The 23,023-nt window shown below is 39.9% G+C and overlaps 1 protein-coding gene across 1 annotated transcript; it reads right to left on the bottom strand.

Moving 5' to 3' along the window:
- Positions 1-1,004: 1,004 nt before the first annotated feature.
- LOC106815026 (cell division cycle protein 27 homolog) lies at positions 1,005-20,271 on the bottom strand. The gene is made up of 19 exons (XM_014819446.1): positions 20,150-20,271; positions 15,192-15,267; positions 13,906-14,053; positions 13,367-13,495; positions 12,220-12,317; positions 11,442-11,620; positions 9,977-10,182; positions 9,207-9,348; positions 8,386-8,471; positions 8,093-8,162; positions 7,757-7,934; positions 7,361-7,533; positions 6,662-6,814; positions 5,779-5,859; positions 5,417-5,544; positions 3,830-3,947; positions 3,323-3,526; positions 2,925-3,090; positions 1,005-2,331 (listed from the first exon to the last, which is right to left on the bottom strand). The coding sequence occupies exons 1-19, from the start codon at positions 20,171-20,173 to the stop codon at positions 2,228-2,230; spliced, it is 2,463 nt and encodes an 820-aa protein (XP_014674932.1). The 5' UTR covers positions 20,174-20,271; the 3' UTR covers positions 1,005-2,227.
- Between the last annotated feature and the right edge of the window lie 2,752 nt (positions 20,272-23,023).

Below are 23,023 nucleotides of genomic sequence, written 5' to 3'. Positions count from 1 at the left end.
GCTATATACCGATACACATAGGATCAGGAGTGAATAATAGAGATCTCTATTATTCACTCCTTTGGGATAATATCAGAAATCATATACAATACAAAGGACAGAAACACAGAAAACCTCGTGTATACAAAAGTGTAACATCACAAAGGGTCACGATATATAAAATCAAAAGTCTAAACAAAGAATGTATTTACACACTTTCGTTGCCATAACAATAGCTCTTTTCAATTTCATTTTGGGTGTGTACATTTTCTAATAATAATTTTCACAATGACACGGGCCTTCTCATAGATATATATACGTTACTGTACACCAAATTTAAACTTCCAGAAAGTTATACGACTACATCTAACAATGGCTTGTTCCAGCATGATCGCTAACTAGCAGCTTCAAATTTTAAATGGTAATTACCGCAATTTATGAGGCAACTGATACAGCAACGTAATTAACATCTTACTGCTTGCATTCAGCATGCTGCGAATACTGCCACTAATGTGTTACCTGGCCGGCATGCCCGGCCCCCCCACTCAGTGTTATTTAGGGTACGCATATGCTCGTTCCCTCCCTTTGAAAGCCCCCCCCCCCCTTATCTCAGGACTGCTCAAATTTCTGAACCCCCCTTTCGCGGGTTTTTCCTGCCTTGGAGACCCCCCTAAATCCGGAACACTGCTCAATGTACCCCTATCTCAGGTGAGCTCTCATTCCAACCGTAGTGACGTTAGTGTAGCGTGTGGAACTGTCGAACCAGTCTACACTACGTAGTGTAGTTCAGTGATCGAGGGGAACTAGGGGGCAATATTTTTACATTTCAAAATTAAATAATCCTGAATGAGCTTTCAAAACTAGCAGGAATTTCAGGAATTTGATCCCGGGATTTGATAAAGTTTTCTATGATATTCAAGATAAAAGAGAGAGAGGAAAAACACCCCCTTTTTAAAGAAATATCCGGGTGAAAAGTCAAATACACCCCCCTTTTTTACAATTCTTGGGCCGGATTTTGTCGCGCGAAAAATACCCCTTTACCGGAGATTTTGGGAACGCGCATGCGGTCCCTCCGACCTCGGAGTGGGGGGGCCGGGCCGGCATGGTGCCGACGCTGTCAACGTGAAATGCTACCAAGTCTAGAAAAACAGAGGCAGGCAACTTTCAAAAAGTTCCACAACAGCTCAAGATGCTCCGGAATATTGTCAGCTTACTGCAGCATATTACAATATCAATGAAATTCTTCATATAGATAGGAATGGCTGCTATAAAAACAGATTCGATAGAAATTCTACCAAAACTACATCATTAGTGCACATTATAAGAAGACTCACAGAATGGTAGCGCATGAATCAGTGTGCGTCTGTCCCACTAACTCTTGCATCCATTTACCACGTTTAGCCAGGGATTATGCTATGGTATAGCAGCAACCACACACGTGTAGGTACTGTGACTTTCTAACATAGCATTCACACTAATAAAACAGTTCATGGGCCACAGCTAATTCATGTTCAATGAAATGGTGTAGAAAGCAAGAAGTATAGCACAGCAATTTCTCAAATTTTCACAAACTATATTTACATGCAAGCTGGTAGACGAGGGTCGATAGATCAGCTAGTTTAATAGATTTCCAGCAGCATGCTAATGGCCAGCATACCTTTATTATTATATTGCATGGACGATGGAGTTGTGGGACAGACTGTAGGTAAACCAAAGCTGCCAACTACACTCGACTTTACTGATCTAGCTGGGTGCTTTAGCAGGTGGTAGCAACGTTGGCAACAGCGGCTGTCAAAGTTTCCAGCAGTACAATTGATTTGACTGAAATTCTGATTGTTTGCCCAATCCTAATCTTTCATTTACAGAATTCATTCTCATTCTGATATTGCTTCGTGCACATGTATTCTACATCGGGTAACCAAATGCGATTACGTTTAAGACAATTCTACCACTACATTAGTAAGTGACTATTAGTACTCCTGTGTTGGGATGCAGTTACCAGTGGCACAACAACAAGAAGCTGTGACCAGTACTGCTACACCGGCACTTCAGCCCCAGTACGCCTACCAGTACAGTGGTGCAGCTTCGGTACTCTGGTCTATGAGATGGGTTTCAACGCATAGCTGATCTTGGATATGCTTTTCACTATAGCCAACATGGGAAATACGGTTCACAATAATCAATTCTTGACAACCAATGCTCCGGGAGTTCATGGCAGGAAGAAGTGCAGACTGAGAGCGGTAGAGCTTCACAGGCTCTCGTCGCTCTCCATCGCATGTAGATGCATCTCATCCGCATCGACGATGCTGCTCTCGTGCGACATGTCCGTCAAGTTCAGGCTCTCCTCCCCTCCTGCGAATAAACACACGACAGCTCTAAACACACAGACCTGCGAAAGTAAGAATGCGGATTTTATATTAAAGTGATTACGTCACCGTAAATAGTAAAAGTATAAAAATTATGTCCCCTTTTCACAAAATGTAAGTGATTCTGTTCAGTTTTAATGGTAAAATTGCTGCATTATACTTCCCATTTTGCTATTCCGTTCGATGTGAACAAACACTCGTGACACATACATAGCCCATAGCAAACATTTAATGTCATGATCAATATATCAAATCGGCAGATTTTTTGGATTTTTAACCAGTTGAAAAACAATCTTATCAGGTAAGAATTTAAGGATACATTTAGTGCCGTTAGTACTTAGTTTTCATGTAAAAAAAATTGCAACAAAATTTTTACAAATATACACCATAGAAAATTCGTCACGTAGTCAATTTAACAGCACGCTGACACATTCCAGTATTCAAGCACAACACCACGACGTAATATTACTACGAGACGCTAACAATACTAAGTAGCTACAATACCATACTACTATATACTATACAATACTATATTACTAAGTAGCTAGCAGGAACTGATCTACACCTATGCTAAGTCACCTTCTGCCTGGTCGTGGTCGAAGCCAACACTGGGTTCATCATCATCATTGACATAGCGCTTGTCAATCGCCTCTTTGATCTGGTTATTGGCACCCTTAGGATCCAGGTCCATGGCCCACGAGAAATTCATTAGGGCTAAATGAGTGTTGCCCAGCTTTTTATGCACCTTCAGAAAGAAAAATCGAGTCATTGATGCTGACATAAGTATGCGAGAGTCAGCTCGACATTCTGATTGAAGCAGCTGCACCTTATCAATACATGACTTGACATTATTTCTACATCTCAAAACTGCAAAACACTGAAATCGTAAAGGAACACACAGACAATCGAAGGTTAAAGATCAATATCGAGAGGGCATAATTGCTGCATCAATCAACGTGAAATCCAATGAGACATACCTTTCCTATGAGGAAATAAACTAGTGATTCCTTAGGTACGATTTCTTTAAGTTCCTCTAGTTCCTTTAGCGCATCCTGATGCTTGTCATTTGCAAACAGGATGGATGCCCGGTGGAATTTACACAGTGGATTCTTTGGATCAGTTGCTATTGCCTTGTTTAGCGTTGCTAATGCCTGATCGGACCTCTGCAGTGCATGTTGAACCTGTAGCAGCATGTTATTATTATTATTATTATTATTATTATGAAATCTCTATTGCATGTAATTCAAACACAAATACATGTAGTGGAGACAGTCTTTTTTATGGAGAATAGATCTGATAGATGCAATAGTAATATGGGATAAAAATTCTTCTATTTCTCATTTTCCTCATTACAAAAATAAGATCTTATGAAATGAACCAGAAGTAAGTTTTAAACAGTAAAGAGAACAGAGTTCTGTGCAGTTAATTTACAACATTGTCAAAACGCATTAGGTTAGACAACTGCTTGTCTAAAGAAGACTCACCACTCCAATATGGCACATGAGCACAGAGCTCTGTGGGTTTATGGACAATGCCTTTTTGAAGTGCACCTCTGCCAGTGAAAACTTTTCTTGCTTGTAATATATCATACCAACACCATACCTAAAATGTTATACATATTATAAGGTAGTTATGAACAGATTTATGAAATTTTATCAAGGACATTTACCATGCAGATAAGTTTGCAACACTATACACGATATAAACATGTATTTTAATTACATTATAAGAAAGCGTAGTTATATTCTACAATACAGACAATGATCATCACAATTTATGATGTTATATGTTTCTCAGAACTTAAAGGCATTCTCACTCTAATACAACATAACACACAACAACAAGAACAGAACAGAATTTTCTTTGGAACTGTAATATTTTACAATGATATCTTTAGTAATAATTCCATTAAATAATGAAAAATCTGATCTGGTATCTTTGCAAACAATTAATAAATATCATCAACATTAATCAATTATCTAATCCTGTAATTTTGAGGTTTCAGTGTGTTTGTTTAGAATTATAATAAATATTTTTGCTGTAGTAGTATAACCCGATACACTGCCTTCCCTTCTTGAAATATGCAGGGCAAAGGATGATGAATCTAATAGTCTGTGTAAAAAGTAAACATCCAATACAGACATAATTAACACCAACAAGAAAATGAAAGTGTCAATGACACTATAGCTCACATTGGGTGTGATAGAAGAGGGAGATGATATTTAAAATTTGGTAAGTGTTTCATTTATGACGGACCGAAATGTGATCGAATCTCCCATAGGAGTAACAACTGTATGCAATTTGAAACATGTGGGTTAAACGATTCTTGAGTTATCGGTGACCGTAGGCAGACACTGAAATGCATAGTGAAACTAACAAAATCTACCTAATTTGCATAATTTTTAAGAAATATCAAAACCCCTGTGATATGTTTTGGGGCCAGTCCTTATTCATTCACATACCAAAAATTAGCAAAATCCGTTTAACCTGAACTGACTTATGGCCATTTCCATTTTTGCCAAAAAGTGGGCGTGGCTCAAAAGTAGGTCAACTGGCGTGCTCCAAAATAGGACGTTCACATCTCTCCCATAGGAGTAACAACTGCAGGGGTAGAAATTGACTTTTGAACAAGGGAGTCCCTACCCTCAAAAAGAGGGAGTCCGCAGTCTGAGGTTCAAAATTAAAGATATTAACAATAACGCATGTGCTTATTTTTAAGATTCATGCAGTTGCATGTCTGCCAAATTTTCTTTGGACATTAGCTGAAAAAATACAGTAATTCCGCGAGGCCGTGCTCCGGAACTGAACTAGTTAGTATGGCAGAATTTTCAGGGAGTCACACGGACTCCTGCATATGTCAAATCAGGGAGTCCGACAGTAAATCAGGGAGTATTTGTCTCCGGACTCTCGTTAATTTCGCACCCTGCAACTGTATGCAATTTAAAACATGTGGGTCAAACGGTTCTCAAGTTATCGTTGACCGTAGCCAAATGTTGACGGACGGATGAACGGACGAATGTGAGCTAAAAACTACTGCATGACGATGAAGGACAATAAAAAAATCTGCATACCAAGCATTGTAATGTCTTGGGTCTATCCTGATGGCATTTCGAAAGCATGACATGGCCTTGTCCAGCTCTTCAGTCAAAACATACTCGTGACCTAGTAGTGTGTATGCATATGCAAAGCTGGCATCCACCTATATTGAACAAGACAAGTAGAAAATGTAAGAAATGTCAAGTTTTAGAGTATATAGTTAGCTGCTCAATTATACATCTATAGTATAAATTCACCAAATATACTTGAATTTCACATTCTAAATATGACATTAATTGAACATTTAGTAAATGTCTATGCATTCTAAACCCAACTGAGACTTATAAATATGGTCGTGAACCAGGTAGGCAGCAACTGCACGTTATCCTGAACGCACCTGTACGGCTCGTTGGAAAAACTTGATTGCAGCATCATGTTCCTTCTGCAAGCTGAAACAATTGCCAACAGCACACCAGGCCTGGAAGCAGACAGACAAGACAATATTACACAATTATTGCCTTTTCGGTGAGATCAATTCATGCGTCTATTAACCTGCAAGAACCAATATTCACTGCGGCCGAAGGCCAAGGTTCCTCCATGTTAAAAACTATTGACCAAATTCCCAAAGGCAACAATTGTTTTATCATTGTTTTTATCATATGACAATACATATTCTGTATGCCATAAATCACATGATATACATATGCATAGGATTCTGTGTCCGACGGCTTCACAAAGTAAAATTTAGTCGATCGGCTAAAAATAGCACACATGGTCAGTCAAATCAGTCGACCGAGGATTCCATTGACTTTGCATGCATTTATAGGTAAACACACTAATTTTGCAGTGGACAAATGATAGGACCTTCACCAATATCAAAAACAGATAAATACTAGTCATATAACAAATATTTTTAGATTATAAATAATTTAAAGATATAGTGATGACAACATATTGATGAAGGTATAATAGTGACATTCCATATATTAAGGTAACAGTAATTGTCACACTAATAGCTTCATGTAACAATTGAGCTACTATTTACTAGTAGGCCCCTATACAATGATTCACCACTTATTTAATTCATGATTTTCTGAACACATATAACCCTCACCACATTTAAAATACGAATTGTTTTCACATTATGGTACAACTAAACAATACAACAGCCATGTTAATATTTTGCAAGTAGCAACAAGAATCCCGTCCACGTGAACACAAGTGGCTAGAATAACACACGCCTCGGGCCCGGGAGCCCGTGGCACCGGGATCACTCATACCTCTGGGGATTCCTTATCACAGTCGGACAGCTCCTGAGCGAGTGCAGAGAGAGCCACCTCCTTCTGCAGGTGCCAGAGGGCAGTGCTGTAATACTCCATGCCCTCCAGGTGATACGGTTCCATTCTGCGCACCTCCGTGAAATATTTACACGCCTGGGCGCAAAAACAAATAGAACGTTACATTAAAGCCAGTATTTCAAAACCAATTTCCAACCAGTCTCGTGATCAGCGTCATTTGGATTACTGCCGCCATTTCTTGCGAATCTCGGACTATCTCGCGATAGCGCAAGATATCAGCTAATTTAGAAATAGAAACGGAGTGAACTACACAGAATCAGATTCCATTTTGTTTGAATTAGGTGCACTATGGGTGCACTTGTTTTGAAGATGCCATTTGCAAATTAATTGTCGCTATAATCAAATATGCCATGGTGTTACGGCGTGTTGAATTCCAATTTTCTATGCTATAACAGCATAAATTCATAGTGTTTTTCAAGTTGGTGTATGTAATCACTAATATATCTGCTATGAGGTGAGACTATATTTCGGTGAAATTTGTTCAGATTGTGCTTCTTTTTTTTAAATGATCAGATTTCAAAAAATGGCTTTAAAATATCATGCGCATTTCATTAACATGCACCTGAAATTACACGAGGGTATTATCGCAAGATAGACGGTCGGTCAATGTTAGGCGCCTACCTGATTATACTCGGCTAGTTCAAAGTGCGCACGGCCTAGATGACTTAGCACCCAACCCGTGTTCAGATGATGCGCAGGCAACTCGTCAAAAATCTCAATGGCCTGCTTGCTGTTGTACTGTGCGAGACACGAGTAAGCCTTGCCCATCTTCTGCAGCAGCAGCATCAGGCCCTCTGGCGGGAAACACGATGTATAAACGTCAGAACCACAGGTGGAATGATCGTAAATCATATTTCATATCACGGAAAAACTCTACAATGTTACATAATGTGCTCTACATATAAAATAATTAAAAAACTGATCGATAAGTGAACATCGCATAAAAGTCCTCTATGCTTCCACATCTCTTGTTGGAAAGGAGGAAAAATCTTGTTGTGTTTGTTATGGCTTACATACCGGCAGCAGCTTTCTGCAGACCCACGGCCTGTGCTTGAGGAGTTGTGACTGTCTCGGGTTTCTCTGGCTTGTTCAGCTCGTTCAGTTCATTAAAGCTGGGCTGTGTGATACTGCTCTTCCCACGCGTTCTATTCTTCTTTCCAGCTGCATTCAATAGCAGATTGCCTTTGTTGTTCTCCTGAATCATGCAATCAGTGACATTGAATTTCTGTCATTATTTAATGTGAACATTGACATCGACAGCAATGTCTATCAGTGCTTAGAGAACAACCTCATTCTTTTAATATGTGAAAAGTATCACAAAATCATTTATCATTTGACAACACACTACCTCACCTTGACAGAGTTAGCATTACTGAAGAGTCTGGAACTACGTCGCACATTTGTGACTGCGCTATACCCTAGGCTGCAACAACAGAAATCTGATTATTGCTTGCGCATATGACATATGCAGATGTTGCATATATTGGTGAAAGTAACGATGTACAAGTGTTCTAAGGCATATAAGCTTTACTGTATACATTTTATGTTATGCAAGCAATACCAGTGAATATTGCAACGGTTGGGAAAATATGATAGTGGTAAGGAAAATTGTCTGAAATCTTTATTTTAAATAAATAAATAAATACCCAGATTGCTGCGCACTTGTTACTGATGTATTGTTAGTTCCTGACTGACTGAACACAGGCGGTTTACTGCCTCTTCTTGTCATTGTCTGTAAAAAGAAAACATGCTACCATTATTACAAAACAGTATATATTCTAAACAAATTATGGTGATACTTAAAACAGTTGTGTTGTCTATAGCTGTGTTCACACGAGGATTTCAGTTCCGTACTGAACGTTCACACGGTAAAAATATTCAAGACTTATACACGGCCTAGCAAGTACCGTACTGAAACATTTGGCACCACGCTGGCCGCGTATTGTCTGTCGTGTGAACGCAATTCGAGGCCTCTTACTGTAGTGCGCTTACCTAGACTGGTTCCCGTTCGCTACACGACGTTAGTGTAGCGTGTGAAACTGTCGACCGGGTACCAGTCTATATTATACCTAGCCAGCTAAGCCTCGATTCTCGTGTGAACGCTCCGAGTTGTGTTAGCACGATATTTCAGCCGAATTCAGCACCAGAGAAGTACGGAACCAAAGAGGCCGTGAATCTCGTGTGAACGCAGCTTATATGTTTAATACAAAAATGTGATACTAAGCATAAAGTTGTGATTATAGAACCATTTTCTACAAGCTCTAAACCGTATCTTGACACGTTCAGGAGTTGTTAAATGTCATTGTGATAGGCCTGTGTACACAAGCAATCTACATATATTTCATACACAATATGTGGGTTAATGTTTTACAAAACATGCAGGCGCACACAGGTGCACACACCGAAATGTGCCGACGGTTGCATGCAATCTCAAGTGCATTGCCACACAGTGCAGACATTTTCCTACCTTTTTTGTCGGTGCCTTGGGATCTGGTATGCCGAGTCCTAGGCCACCGTGTGTCTCAACGTGTATGAGTGTGGGAGAGGGCGTGATGAATGTACCTAGGTTCTCCGCCGGACTCGGGGTGTCCAAAGGTAATACACCAAAGCTGCAATCGTAGCAACGCCGATGAACAAATGAACAGCAAAAGTTATCAAAACAGTGTGCAACATACACGTCGTACGACATCAGACGACAGAACCCATGGTATCAACTGCTGGAGTTGTTATAAAGATTACAGTTTAACACGTTCAATAGTGGATCGTTAACAATGCACCTACTGTCCTGCGCTGAGATTTGACGTGTTTCACCACTTAGTATCCGATTGATTTACGACATTTTTGTACCCTGAATGCTAACCAAACTGAAGCATTTACCTTTCATAAATGTTATCTTACCATACACGGTCAAATATTATAAAAATTGCTTCTCATCAAAATTATATACTGATATGAAAACAGGTTGTATTGTAATGAAAGCTGCTGTTTACAACAAATGCCATTGAACTGCATTAAACAGGAAATTAACCACAGTCACACAAACTCTGAATTTCTCGTTCAAATCAAGTGTAAAGTATTGTACTATAAACACATACTAAGACTGCGGAAATGCAGACTGTCCTCGTTTAATTTCTAACAAAATAAAAACAGAGTCAACACGAGGCAAACGTGTTGCCACGACCTGACTCGTGTTTCGCGGGGTGAAACACTAACAGTTGTCATCGAATCAGCACCCACCTTGGTGTGAAGGGACTGAGTGCAGTGGGTCCTCCCAGCAGACTGCGTCCTGCCCTCGGTCGCGGCCTCCCAACGCACCGCGGCACCATCGGCACTTGTGGCATGTCGCTCATTGACAGGTCAGCCTGATCTCCCAACTGCTTGAGACCCGAGTCTACTGATGGCATCAACCTGGTCTGTACAGCGTCTGAGAACGGTGGCGTCTCCTGCCACACAAGAGCTCGTATATACAAGTAAGCTCACGTGTATAAATAAACATTGCACTCATTGATACTATATGGCCTTATGCCCCATCGGGAGACCAAGACGATAAGTTAAGTTAAGTTATCGATACTAAGCGTAGAACAGTTTTGAACATCATCATTCGAAGCTTAAATAACTCAACAAATTACCTTCTTATGCTATCCAAATCAACACTCATGACATTTACAATAAACAATTTAGATCCACAAGTAAATAGTAAAGCTTGCACTTATAACAGCTAATTATCAGCAGATTATATCATATTTCCAATATCTAAAGCGTAATTATTACTTACTGCCAGATGTAAGATCTAGCTCATCTGTTCCAACAGATAGTTAATGCACAATTCTACATAACTTGTCACAGATATACCATATAATGTTAACATCTATTGTTAGTAGTTCCTATTCCTGTTTTTTTTTTTTTTTACAAATATACTCCTGATAAAAATGTGCCAGTCATTTTAATTGTACAATTGTACCTCAACACTATTGCACATATCAGATTTTTTCTCAATACAAAAGACTGTCTTCATTACACGTATTTGAATTTGATTTACATGCAATAAATGATAAAGATTTAATACAGGCATGAGAGCAGGTTGGGACGTTTTTGGAGGAAATATTTCATTGAATTGTCATTTTCTATGAACCACTGTCACCGAGTTTCGGTACGCATGAGAATCTAGGGTAAAACCCTTTACATTACATAGATACCCCGCGATATTTATCTGGAGTTCCGTCACTTCTGTTTATTTTTGACGTACTTTTCTTGACTTTTTATAAAGTTAAAATTAAAAATGGCTTCGATTTTGACAACCTTATCCCCCTCAAATTTTTATTAGTTTTTTGCATCGATCTCAAGAATGACCAAAATGAAAACCAAAACCCGGAAATCCGCGAATTCGCGGAAAATTCTCATGCCTGTTAATAATAATGATGCTGATAATGATAATAATAACAACTAAGACGAGAATTGTGGCAGTGGTGGTTGGAGCCCTTGGCTCTATAAAGAATGGTTTTGAGAAGAAACCTCAACGAACTGCCTGGCCATCACACTGCCCAAGAAGTGCAGAAAATCGCGCTACTGGGAACAGCACACATTCTGAGAAAAATTCTGGATAAAATCCCTATGTCCCAGGTTGGGACACGGCCAACCCAGAAGCCACCGGCTAATGCCGTGATCCACTTTGGAAATAATAATAAGCTGTGTAGTATTGCACCTGTACTGGGACCTGGTTCTCCACGTGCTCGATGACAGGGGTGGAGTCCGTCGCTGGTGGCAGCTGCTGGGTGGCCGTGGGCGTGGGCGCGGGACACGTGCTCGAATACGCCGACTGACACGAGCTAAACGTCTGCAGATTCGACAGCTGAAACACCTTCGCCGGATCTGGCTTCTCACCTGGAAGCAACACATGCCTTTACAGCTCCTCTCCACCCCATCTCGGAGGGCAGTAACAACAACTTAATACGTGGACAAGTATCTGTGCGTGTGTGTACAGGTTTAACAACCGCAGTAAAACAGAGAGGCTACCGCATTACCATCCATGCCCCATTGAGAAAAAAAAAATATACATAGCCCAATAACCCAGACCTGCCAACCTGTGATTCATGAAAATAGTAAGGATTTTCTTTTCTTGCAGCAGGCGGCCATTTTGTTTGTATGTTATGCGCGCAATGAATGATGGGACTAACTCTGGATCATGCGAGAACAACGTGAACGTGTGATCCAATGTTGCTGCGCCCACAATCGCCAGATATTTCTCGGCTCACAATGCAAAAAACATTAATTTTCACAAGTCGTAAAAAATCGTAAGTTTTTCAGTTTGATCGTACATTCGTAGAAACATCATGGAATTCGTAAGGAATACGAAAAAATCGTAAGGGTTGGCAGGTCTGAATAACCGTGTGAACACATATATGTAGATATGCATACTTATATGCTTACACATTTAAATGTACAGAGCGCATATTCATGATCAAATAGTATATATTGCATACCTAAATTACATAATTGCTCATAGCTACTCCAGAGAAATGGATTAAGTTTTAGGCTTCTCTTGAGCTGCTCAGCTGCCTTTGCCACCCTCTCTGTTTTACTGAAATAATAATAACGGCACTTAGAACAACACATCCTTACAAATTTACTTAACAAACAAATGATATTATATATATATATATATATATACATCACTATATTTTATATTACTTTAACTGCTCAACACTATTTCATCCATCATATCTTTCTCCATAGAAAAAGACTGTCTTCAGTACATGTATATGTATTGAATTTATGCATTAAAGACTTGATAATAATAACGATATATCGATTATCGATATATATCAAGAGTAGATAATAGGAGAAGAGTATGACACCGTTTTAACAGCGTTTTGCATAGTTTTCATTTAAATTCTATCAATATGTGAATAAATATATTCAAACTTTACCTTGTTTTCGTCTATGATTCTCCCTTAATCATATGACACCACCAATTTACCTAAAAATCGTATGTGTTCTTCAAAAAAGTTCTTTGAATACGACACGGTTTCACAGTTTTAACAAATGGACGCATCTCCGCGGCCAAACTTTGTTATGGGATTAGTGTTCTATTGTCTATGACGGAACGCTGGGGGCTGTTGGGGATTATTAGTCATCGAATTGTATTCAGCGTGTAGCGTTTCCAGCGTGTTAAAAATACATGTGTGCTCACGGCGAGCTAGCAGCTGATTTTAGCAGTGTTGCCATCGTGTTCCTGATGATAAGGAAGCGAAACAAGTGCTGTTACTGTGCTTACCTAATATCCACCACAGCCCCCAGCGTTCCGTCATAGACAATAGAACACTAATCCCATAACAAAGTTTGGCCGCGGAGATGCGTCCATTTGTTAAAACTGTGTGAAACCGTGTCGTATTCAAAGAACTTTTTTGAAGAACACATACGATTTTCAGGTAAATTGGTGGAGTCATATGATTAAGGGAATCATAGACGAAAACAAGGTAAAGTTTGAATATATTTACTCACATATTGATAGAATATTTACAAGTTGAAAACTATGCAAAACGCTGTTAAAACGGTGTCATACTCTTCTCCTATTATCTACTCTTGATATATATATATATGCTTGTAGTAAATGTGTGTAACTTTTACCTGTATATTTTTCCGAGTAGACTTAGTGAAAAGCAAGCCGCATCACCATACTCATTTATTAAGTCTTCGTAACTATTTTTACTTCTTAAAAGGTTTCCTCCCATCAGCCATGACTCTGCCTTGGACAACCTGCAGAAGATTTGGTAATATAGTATACAAATAAGATTACATGTTACAGTTAGTAATTTACTAGAAGGTGAGGTTTCATTAGAAGCCGGTGTGCTGCAAATTCGGCTGCTGACTTTAGATTGTACACCGTGTATTTGTCCTGCAGCATGCTTCTGCCTAACATGAGCCTTTTCTAGCCTCAACTTATCTCTCCTGATACGTTTACTCACAGGTCTATTACTTTTCAAACAATAATATATTGTAAAACCATATAATAATTAAATAGATAAACATTTTCAGCTAAATGATGTTATATAATATTTAAAAATTGAGAAAATTTTCATTCACATTCGTCCTGAAAATGAGATACTTTAGACATTTTTGTCACCAACAGCAGGCGATCACGCAATGGCCACGTCATGTTTACTTACTTGTCCATGTCCATGCAGCACTTGGCCATTAAATATCTGCACTGTGCAGTAGGGCAGCCTCGTGTCTGCAGCAACGAGTATGCTTTGCCTGGCTTCCCACTTCGATAGTATGAGGTGGCGAGAAGAAACAGGGCATCATCAGATTTCACTGAAATTGAAGTAGGTAAGAAAATCTTGTACATATATCATACATACTGCATAGGTTAAACTTATTTAGGCAAGCGTAAATTGCTCTGTTATACTTTTGGACTCCCTCATTTGACATACGCAAGAAGGATTCCACACAAATGACCGGAAAAAAACTCTAGCCAAAAATACAAAATATTGAATACAATACTGTTCCCAGTAACTTAAAAACATATTGAAAGGTAGCGTACCACAGATAACATGATAATTTATGTCCTTGCAGTGATTTCTTCAACTTGGATCACGAGATACTATTATCTTCAATTTTAAACTTCGGACGACATACTTCCTTCTTTTAAAGGCCAGAATTCGCAGCATCAAAGGTTCATTTTTATTCCTTGATATTGTTTCTAGAATACAATATCTGGACAAATATGCGCACACTGATACACTGTCCAGTACTGATTCTCACAAATTATCTAATCATTTAGTTATTTATCAAAAATTATTCATTTATTTGATAAAATTCATCTGACAACTGTAACTTTCTTACACTGTGCTCCTCCATCAACGCATCACGTTAGGCATTCTAGTACAGAAAAGCAGTCTGAAACCCCAACCAGTCCTGATTTCGACAATTTCTATTTATACTATCTAACCTATAGCAAAATCCATAAAAATTGGCCAGCCTTTGTAAAAAGATATGGGGTTCTTGCTCCACGTCCCATAATGGGAGATGGGCTTCTATTTATAACACTGGGCATTCATATAAGGCCTACAGCAGGCGGGTGCGAAATTAACGTGTGGTGTGCGAGTCCGGAGTCAAATACTCCCTGCTTTACTGTCGGATTCCCTGATTTGACATATGCAGGAGTCCGTGCGACTCCCTGAAAATTCTGCCGTACTAACTAGTTCGTTCTAGAGCACGGCCTCGCGGAATTACTGTATTTTTTCAGCTAATGTCCAAAGAAAATTTGGCAAATGTGCAACTGCATGAATCTTAAAAATAAGCACATGCGTTATTGTTAATATCTTTAATTTTGAACCTCAAACTGCGGATTCCCTCATTTTGCTGCGGACTCCCTCTTTTTATGGGTAGAGAGTCCGTTGGACTCCCTTGTTCAAAATTTAATTTCTACCCCTGCTACAGCATTACTTACCTTCAGCATACAGACGTTCTGCTAGGAATATTGCATCTGTGAAAGCATAATGGTTCAACGCATGCCAAATGGCTGCCTGCAAAACAGCAAGATTCGCTTGTCACAAAAGTGTTTACAAATTATTGGATGACGCTAGCATAAAGCTGGCTTTACACTTAGTATAAACTTTTTGTTGAAAAGTTGGCAAGTTGATCAACTTTGCAACGTTCTTTCAACTTTTATATGATGTTTAAAGCATTTACATTATCAACCGCGAGTCAGCAAACGTTTCAACATTTCACCCGCAGTGTGCGTGCGGAGCGATATGAATGTACGCATTTTTGCATGTATTAATTCTCACCAGGTGTAGCCTTGTGTAGCACTGATAGCAAAAACAGGTGCGGAAATTATCTCCCCCTGGGTGGAGGGACACACCCGATTGTTTTTATCTGAGTGGCTGCATGGCAAAACGTTGATCAACTTGCTGACCAAAAGTTGAGAAAATAGAGCATGTTCTGATCTCTCAACTTTTACGTTTACACTGCCGACTTTCGGTAGATTAGCTGAAAAGTTGATCACCTCATCAACTTTTCAACAGAAAGTTGATAGAATAAACCCAGCTCTATGGAATGTATATTTAAGTAAAAAATACTGCTGAAACAAATAATTGTGCCAGACACTTTTACACTAGAGATTAACTGAATGACAAATGGTAACGACCAATAGAGGGCCTGCATTTAATAATTAATAAGTAAGAATGTAAAGATGCACAACAACAAAAAAACACATCAATATGAGAAAGAATGGCTTAACAAATTAAAAAGTGTCTAAAGTGTCTCGTCTAAGTGTGTAAAATGTCTAAAAATATCATTATGTTATTGTGTGTAGGTGAACATTCTATGTAAAACATAGGCAAATATGCGAAAATTCCAGCGCAAGGCGATAGATCCATTGTTAACAAGGGAGCATTGAATGTGTTTTAGAAATGGCATAGCTGAATTTAAGAAATAAAATAAAATACGATCCCTGTACACCTTGACCGCCACAAAAGATGTCATAATGCCGGCATGCCTAACACCATAGTGCCAAGCACCACGAATCTACTGAGCAATACCAAACAAACAAATAAAAACCGACCAATACCAAACGAAATAGATCATTTCCATCTAACTGACGCAGATGGGGTCGTTGTCGTATCAGGTACTACCGATATGTACTCGAGGTACATATATATGTATACACAAGTGTACCTGACCAATGTTGTTTCTACATAACCGTACCGCTGCGCTCCATAAATGTACCCAGGCGGGAAGTCTCGTTCAGCCACGTGGTATTGTCGTAAAAGCCGGAAAACGGTATAACATAGGAAGAATTTAGCGCCTTCTGATTGGCTGGAATTTGGCAAGATGTCAGCCTCCATGACTTGTAGCCAAAATCCCGAATTATCTACCAAAAACACTGAGGTCAGCTATATACGCATGACGATACGCAAATCGTATTATCATTTCCTAACTAAACCAAACTCGGCAGCTATAAGCCCAGACCCTTTCATAACTTAAGATTAAGATGAAAATAACACATTTGCACAAAGAATTGCAATTATAGTGATATTATATGTTATATTAATGAGTAAAATATGTGTTTTTCATGGAAAATACATCAGAAAACTTACTTATCTAACGGTCATAAACCAAAACAAACATTTACAAATGGCGTTTGTTCTCTTGTTTTGAAGGTTTACGACATTCTCGTACTTTATCGCGTGGTTTCATATGCTGCCCGCGGGGCAGGTATGTTTATGTAAACACATACATAATATGCTGAGAAGATACAGGTCTGGTTAACTTGTGTATACATATATACGTACCTCGGGTACATATCTGTAGTACCTGATACGACAACGACCCCTTCAGCCTAACTGACAGTGGACAACATTCACACACCTGTGCAGGACTTCATGCTGCACAGCATGATTTCATATGTGCACCCATCTAACAGACAATAGCCTCACCCACTTGGGCATACCCCTGTCAATCACAGACATATTCCCTACACCCCACACAACAAACCAAACGTATATAAGTCAGAGTCAGTGATGCTCAGCAACACCTTTCGAGAGGAAGCAAAATTAGAAGATCCTGATGAGACTAGCATAAGTTGAAACTAAGTACTTGATTATTGCTAAATTATTGCTGGCCAAGATAGCATCAAATATTTTTGTCTAAACTCCTAATATTACAGAGGTGTACTTCTTGTCAAGTTTTTGATGTAAGCAGATGTTAATATTCTGAGATATAGGCCTAATAATATTTATCTTAATTTTGTCTTTGATGTTACATGACCACACACATTCAAACAAGAATCAACACATTTCTCATTGATGCAGTTCACTAATGTCTTGTATTGTAGAGTACTATTCTACTGTACTGGGTCAGAAGACTGACTGTATCATCATAAACATTTCGGGTACTATATAACTTTCGACACACCCACAATACTTGTAAATGTTTGATTAGGGTTACAGCTACAGTTGGGTTCGGTATAAGCTATGTTACGGTGAAGTTAGAGTTAGAGTTAGTAGTAGTATTAGGCGCAACCACTAATCAGTTTTAGTTTTAGCAACACGACAATTTCTAGACAGATTATAGTTTGGCAGAGTGTCGTCGTTATATAGTATTATCAAGAGCGTATTAAGAAGGAGAGCGTACAACGGTGAAATAATGAAACCATGTTGCAGTATTAGTCGAATTAAGAAACTTTGCCCATGTTATTTTGACGATTCTTTGCGGTATTATTGATCAGCTGTCCTACCTTGCTAATATAAAACAAACCGCTTGTCCCTACAATGTCCCTACGCTGAGATAATGAATGGTGAAAATCTGGCATTTTTGCCGAAAACCGACTCGGGATCCCTGTTTGCTGCGACCCTCTCTCGCTTTGTGGCCAGTGTGTTGCTTCCGGTCGCTGCTGTGTAGCGCCATGGTAGCGCCGACTCATTACGTCAGTACTACAGAGTTTACTACATCCAGCGTGAGGTGGGCACAGGTGGGGGTCATCACTATGGCAATCAATAACAGACGTCATTTTTTCCATTTGTCAATCATTGACGGAAACACGCGAGGTTTCCCGAAGTCATCTCAAAGCGAGAGACAGTCGCAGTCAGCAGGTATCTCGAGTCGGTTTTCGGCAAAAATGCCAGATTTTCACCGCTCATTATCTCAGCGTAGGGGCATTGTAGGGACATGCGGTTTGTTTTATATTAACAAGGTAGGACAGCTGATCAATAATGCTGCAAAGAATCGTCAAAATAAAACGGGGAAAGTTTTATTAATTCGACTAATACTGCAACATGGTTTCAGCATTTAACCGTTGTACGCTCTCCTTCTTTATTATTTATAGTTATACGCTCTTGGTAAATGTACCATTATATTATATATGGACATTGCAGCAGTTGTTTATATAGTAATATATTGTATATCATACAATATATTATATTACATATAGGTACATTACCACAAGTTACACTATTACTAAGAGTATTAGTATTAATACACAAATAATGTACTATATAATTATGTAATGTCGTCTACAGCTACTGAGGCTGAGAGGGTCTATGTCCCCCGAGGTACTGCCGGCATGTACCCTGGGTACGGTCCGGTATACCAGAACGTACCCTGGTACCAGAGCATGCTCTGCTGGTACTAATAGTAATAGTAATACTACTAGTAGTACTAGTAGTACTAAGTACTACGGTATCTAATATTAATAATATGCCGGACCGTACCTCGCCTACTCCACTAACGAGTCTAGGGAGTCGCCTACGCCTACTCCCTAACCCTAACGGCCCAAGAATAGAGAACATGGGTCCCAATAAAACCAATGTGCCTAACCCTAACCCTAACCCTAACAATAACCCTAACCAGAATTCTAACCCTAACCATAACCCTAACCTATTATATTGATATAATATTATATTTATATTGATGTAAATGACATTGGTTTTATTGGGACCTATGTTCTCTATCCTTGAACCACCCTAACCATATCAGATAGTTACCAGGGTACGTTCCGGCAGTACCCTGGGGGACATAGACCCTATGAGCGCTACTGAGCTAGTGCGGTAGGCAGCGTTGTGCTCATAGTCATAGGGTCTATGTCCCCCAAGGTACTGCCGGAACGTACCCTGGTCACTATTTGATATGGTTAGGGTTACAGGGTTCTCCCCAGGATGAAATTCAAACAGGGGGGAGGGGGGGGGGGGGGGGGGAAACTAGGGGGGTCCGGGGGGCGTGTATTTTTACCGTACGACTAATTAATGCGTAAAATCGCCACCACACCATAGACGGTATTTGGGGTTCTTGTATATAAGATAGCCGAGTCGGTGTACAGTTAGTGACAGGTTAACTGTGCATTGTCAGGTTAACTTGTGTACTGTCTGCAGTGCATGCGTGGTACGGTAAAAATACACGCGTCGGATGTCCTGGTCGAACGGCAATTCTTGACGATCGATTCCCGCGCTGGCAAACTTTTATTGTGGTGGAATTTAAACGGGGCGGAGGTAATTTAAACGGGGCGCAACGATTCAAACAGGGGGGAGTTTTCCCAAACGGGGCGCGCGCGCCCCGTTTGCGCAACGTAGGGAGAACCCTGGGTTAGGATTAGGGTTAGGGTTAGGATTAATTTAGGGTTAGGGTTCGGGTTAGGGAGTAGGCGTAGGCGACTCCCTAGACTCGTTAGTGGAGTAGGCGAGGTACGGTTCGGCATATTAGATAGTACCAGGGTACGTTCCGGTATACCGGACCGTACCCAAGGTACGTTCCGGCAGTACCCTGTATTCCGGGGGACAGACCCTCTCAGCCCTAGTTCAAGTAGTTGTATTGTAATGTTGAATGTTGAAGTTGGACCCAGTCGGAATATGTTCAAACTTCAATGACTAACGTCTATGGTTACAGGGAATTATTAAACAAATATGAACGTACCTGTATTGGTTCTTGAATTATCATAGTTCCGAGTTTTCCTAATTCGAACAGAGATACACGTATTGCATTTAGGCAACGAAAACAGTATCAAGAAATGTAATATACATTCATTTTCGAAAGGACAGGAGCCTCGTTTTCGAATAATGATTAGGTGCTGCCCTCTTTTGTACATGACACGTACGTTTGCTCGGTACTTCGGTAGCTCGGTACCAGTGCTCGGTACTCGTTGCTGTTATCGAGCAAGAGCATAATTATATGGTGTAATTAATAGCAATGACATCATCATCATGTGTAGTAACAAAATAGCTTTAATTAATATTGAAGAGATTATAGTCGCTTGCTGAACAGTTCCCAGTCGCCTGCTAAAAATTTATAGGGAATGCATATAACGCCCATCTCTTTATAAACTGTTCAAAGAATAGTAGCAGACCCTATAATATCTGTTCATGCCATCGTGCCAAATGTGTAAGCCGAATGAGTACGGGCCTATACTCTGCCGCTACTATGTTAGGTGACATATTTGTATCTAATGTCACAGTGCGCGGCTGTCTACATCCTGTGCATGGTCTCGACAAGAGTTGCTCAAATGAGAGATGGATCGCGAATGAGTTATCAAGTTGAATGGTAATAGCGGAGCTCCGAGCGGGCCGAAGACCTGCGAGAGCGGAGCACCATACAGGGATTTTTTTTGCTGGACTTCGTGGTGAGGTCCAATATTGGCCCAATATTGGCACAACAATATTGGACCAATATATGCCTATATTGACAGGAGGACAGGACATAACCGAAGTGTGCAATCTTGTAACAGCTAGTACCCAAGTAGCAACAACCCAATACTTTTTAGTGCTGTATATTGGGACGGGCTGTATTTTAGGGCGCAACGCGGTTTGCGACAGGGTAAGGTTTTCAAGGTCCACGAGGCACCCCCTACCCATGCAGTTCCGAGGCGAGTGTCCCCCGGGGGAGGGGGGTGTAAGGAGCTATGTCACGAGAGGGATGAGTCGCGAGATGTCTGCGCTGAACCAGATAATTTTCTTAGTTCCAGAGAGCCGTCAGATTTCTAGCATGCCCAGAGGAAGTCGAATTTCCATGCAAACGTTGCATGAGCATCTTGTTCCCGAGTCCAGGTTGTGCATTAGGTCATGTACGTATATTGGGTTCAAGAACATGTCTCAGTAAAATATATGCGCAAGTGATTTTTGTGCACATAAAAATGATCAATAACATGCACGAAATTAAGAATATGAGTTTTCCCGTGCGAGCGAAAGATATGCTCAAAGGAAAATTGCGAGCATGTAGCAGAATTTCACAAAAGATATCTTCCGTAGGCCTACATTGTAACAATTAAAAAACGTAAAGCGAACAAGTTATCGGCCCGCATGGTACGGTCTACATATATGCGTGTAAAGCCCGGTGCACACGTTAGTAATTTTACTCAAGTAAAATGACGCATGAGTCAAAATACTCACGCGTAATATTTTCAGCGTTCGCCGCACACGTGAGTAAAATTACTCAAGGAATAAGTGGTGATGCAGATCACGTGACTGTGTGCAGCCAATTAATACTGGGCGCACAATGATTTAAACGCATGCGCTGTGAGTACCAGTGTTGAGTAAATTGTCGCATGAGTCAAAAATTATTAAACACGTTCGATATTAAGTAAAATGACGCATGCGTCAAATTACTCAACGAAAATCCGACGCTCACGTGAGTAAAATGACTCATGCATCATTTTAAAAGCCCGGCGCACACGTGAGTAATTTTATTCAAGTAAAATGACGCATGAGTCATTTTACTCACGTGTGCGGCGGATTTTCGTTGAGTAATTTGACGCATGCGTCATTTTACTCACGTGTGCGGCGGATTTTCGTTGAGTAATTTGACGCATGCGTCATTTTACTTGAGTAAAATTACTCACGTGTGCGCCAATTACATTTAGGCCAATTACAAGTAACGCATGTGGAAAACATTCCTGTGACACACTTTGTAGGCTAATGGTCAGGTGTGCACACACAATCCAAGTTTAAAAGCAGTTTATGACAAGTTTTTGCTATTCAGGTTATACAAATGACATTATTGACGCTTTGAAGCGGCATTTTGTTGCCTAGAATGCGGACATTTACAATATCACACAAAGTTCTAAAAAATTTCCGGACAGCATAGATCCTCTAAGTAGATCAGGTACAACCCCGTATTTAAACTTGTGCGTCATTTTTCATCACCCCTACATGTAGCTACAAGAACACATATAAAACAAGGTCATATCAAGAGCTGATAATACCATTATTAGCTAATTATTAATAATACCATTGTTAATAATAGGTAGTATTAGCTCTTGGTTATATATAGCAGTTTATATTGGCGCATAAAATGCAAGAAATCGCGTTATATCATACCATTTCTCCGAAAACGATTTCCGGGAAAGAATAATGCCCCACCACTAAAGGTGCTGGTGAGTCACATAGGGGGTCGCGGTGACCAGGATAAAGAGGTCATTGACAAAAACTAGAATGCATAGTATAGGGTGTAGTAAGATTATTAATCCTAGGATTAGCCATACTTGTAATCGTTTGTCTTAAACCACTGAAAATTACTTACTTTTGCAGAATATGGCTCATCATAGCCAAGTTACGTGTTCATATTATCATAGCTCTAACTTTGAGATCATTGTGACAACGCATTCGCAAAGAATGCTCTGCATCTAAAGAAACCACGGCGGCTACATCTGAGCAGAGCTTTATGGGAGAAAGTGTAGCATGAGCGCCACTCGCATATAGAATAGTCGTGATACGTTAAAGTCTATAGACTTACTCTGGGCACTATCTGGTTATAGCGTAGCACATACCAACATACGCGCATCTGCCTACACCCACA

This window comes from Priapulus caudatus, unplaced genomic scaffold (assembly GCF_000485595.1).
Source record: "Priapulus caudatus unplaced genomic scaffold, Priapulus_caudatus-5.0.1 Scaffold1024, whole genome shotgun sequence".
NCBI classification, from domain to species: Eukaryota; Metazoa; Priapulida; class Priapulimorpha; order Priapulimorphida; family Priapulidae; genus Priapulus; species Priapulus caudatus.
Note: the sequence above shows the minus strand (reverse complement) of the source record. Positions and strands in the feature narration are given on the sequence as shown.

Bases quoted from the DNA above. Each gene is read 5' to 3' on its own strand.
- LOC106815026 (XM_014819446.1), bottom strand. From the start codon at position 20,173: ATGATAATTCAAGAACCAATACAG. The intron at 9,349-9,976 runs GTGGGTGCTGAT...CTACGATTGCAG, and splicing joins CTCAGTCCCTTCACACCAAG to CTTTGGTGTATTACCTTTGG. The intron at 2,332-2,924 runs GTGACTTAGCAT...GTTTATTCGCAG, and splicing joins CGACCACGACCAGGCAGAAG to GAGGGGAGGAGAGCCTGAAC.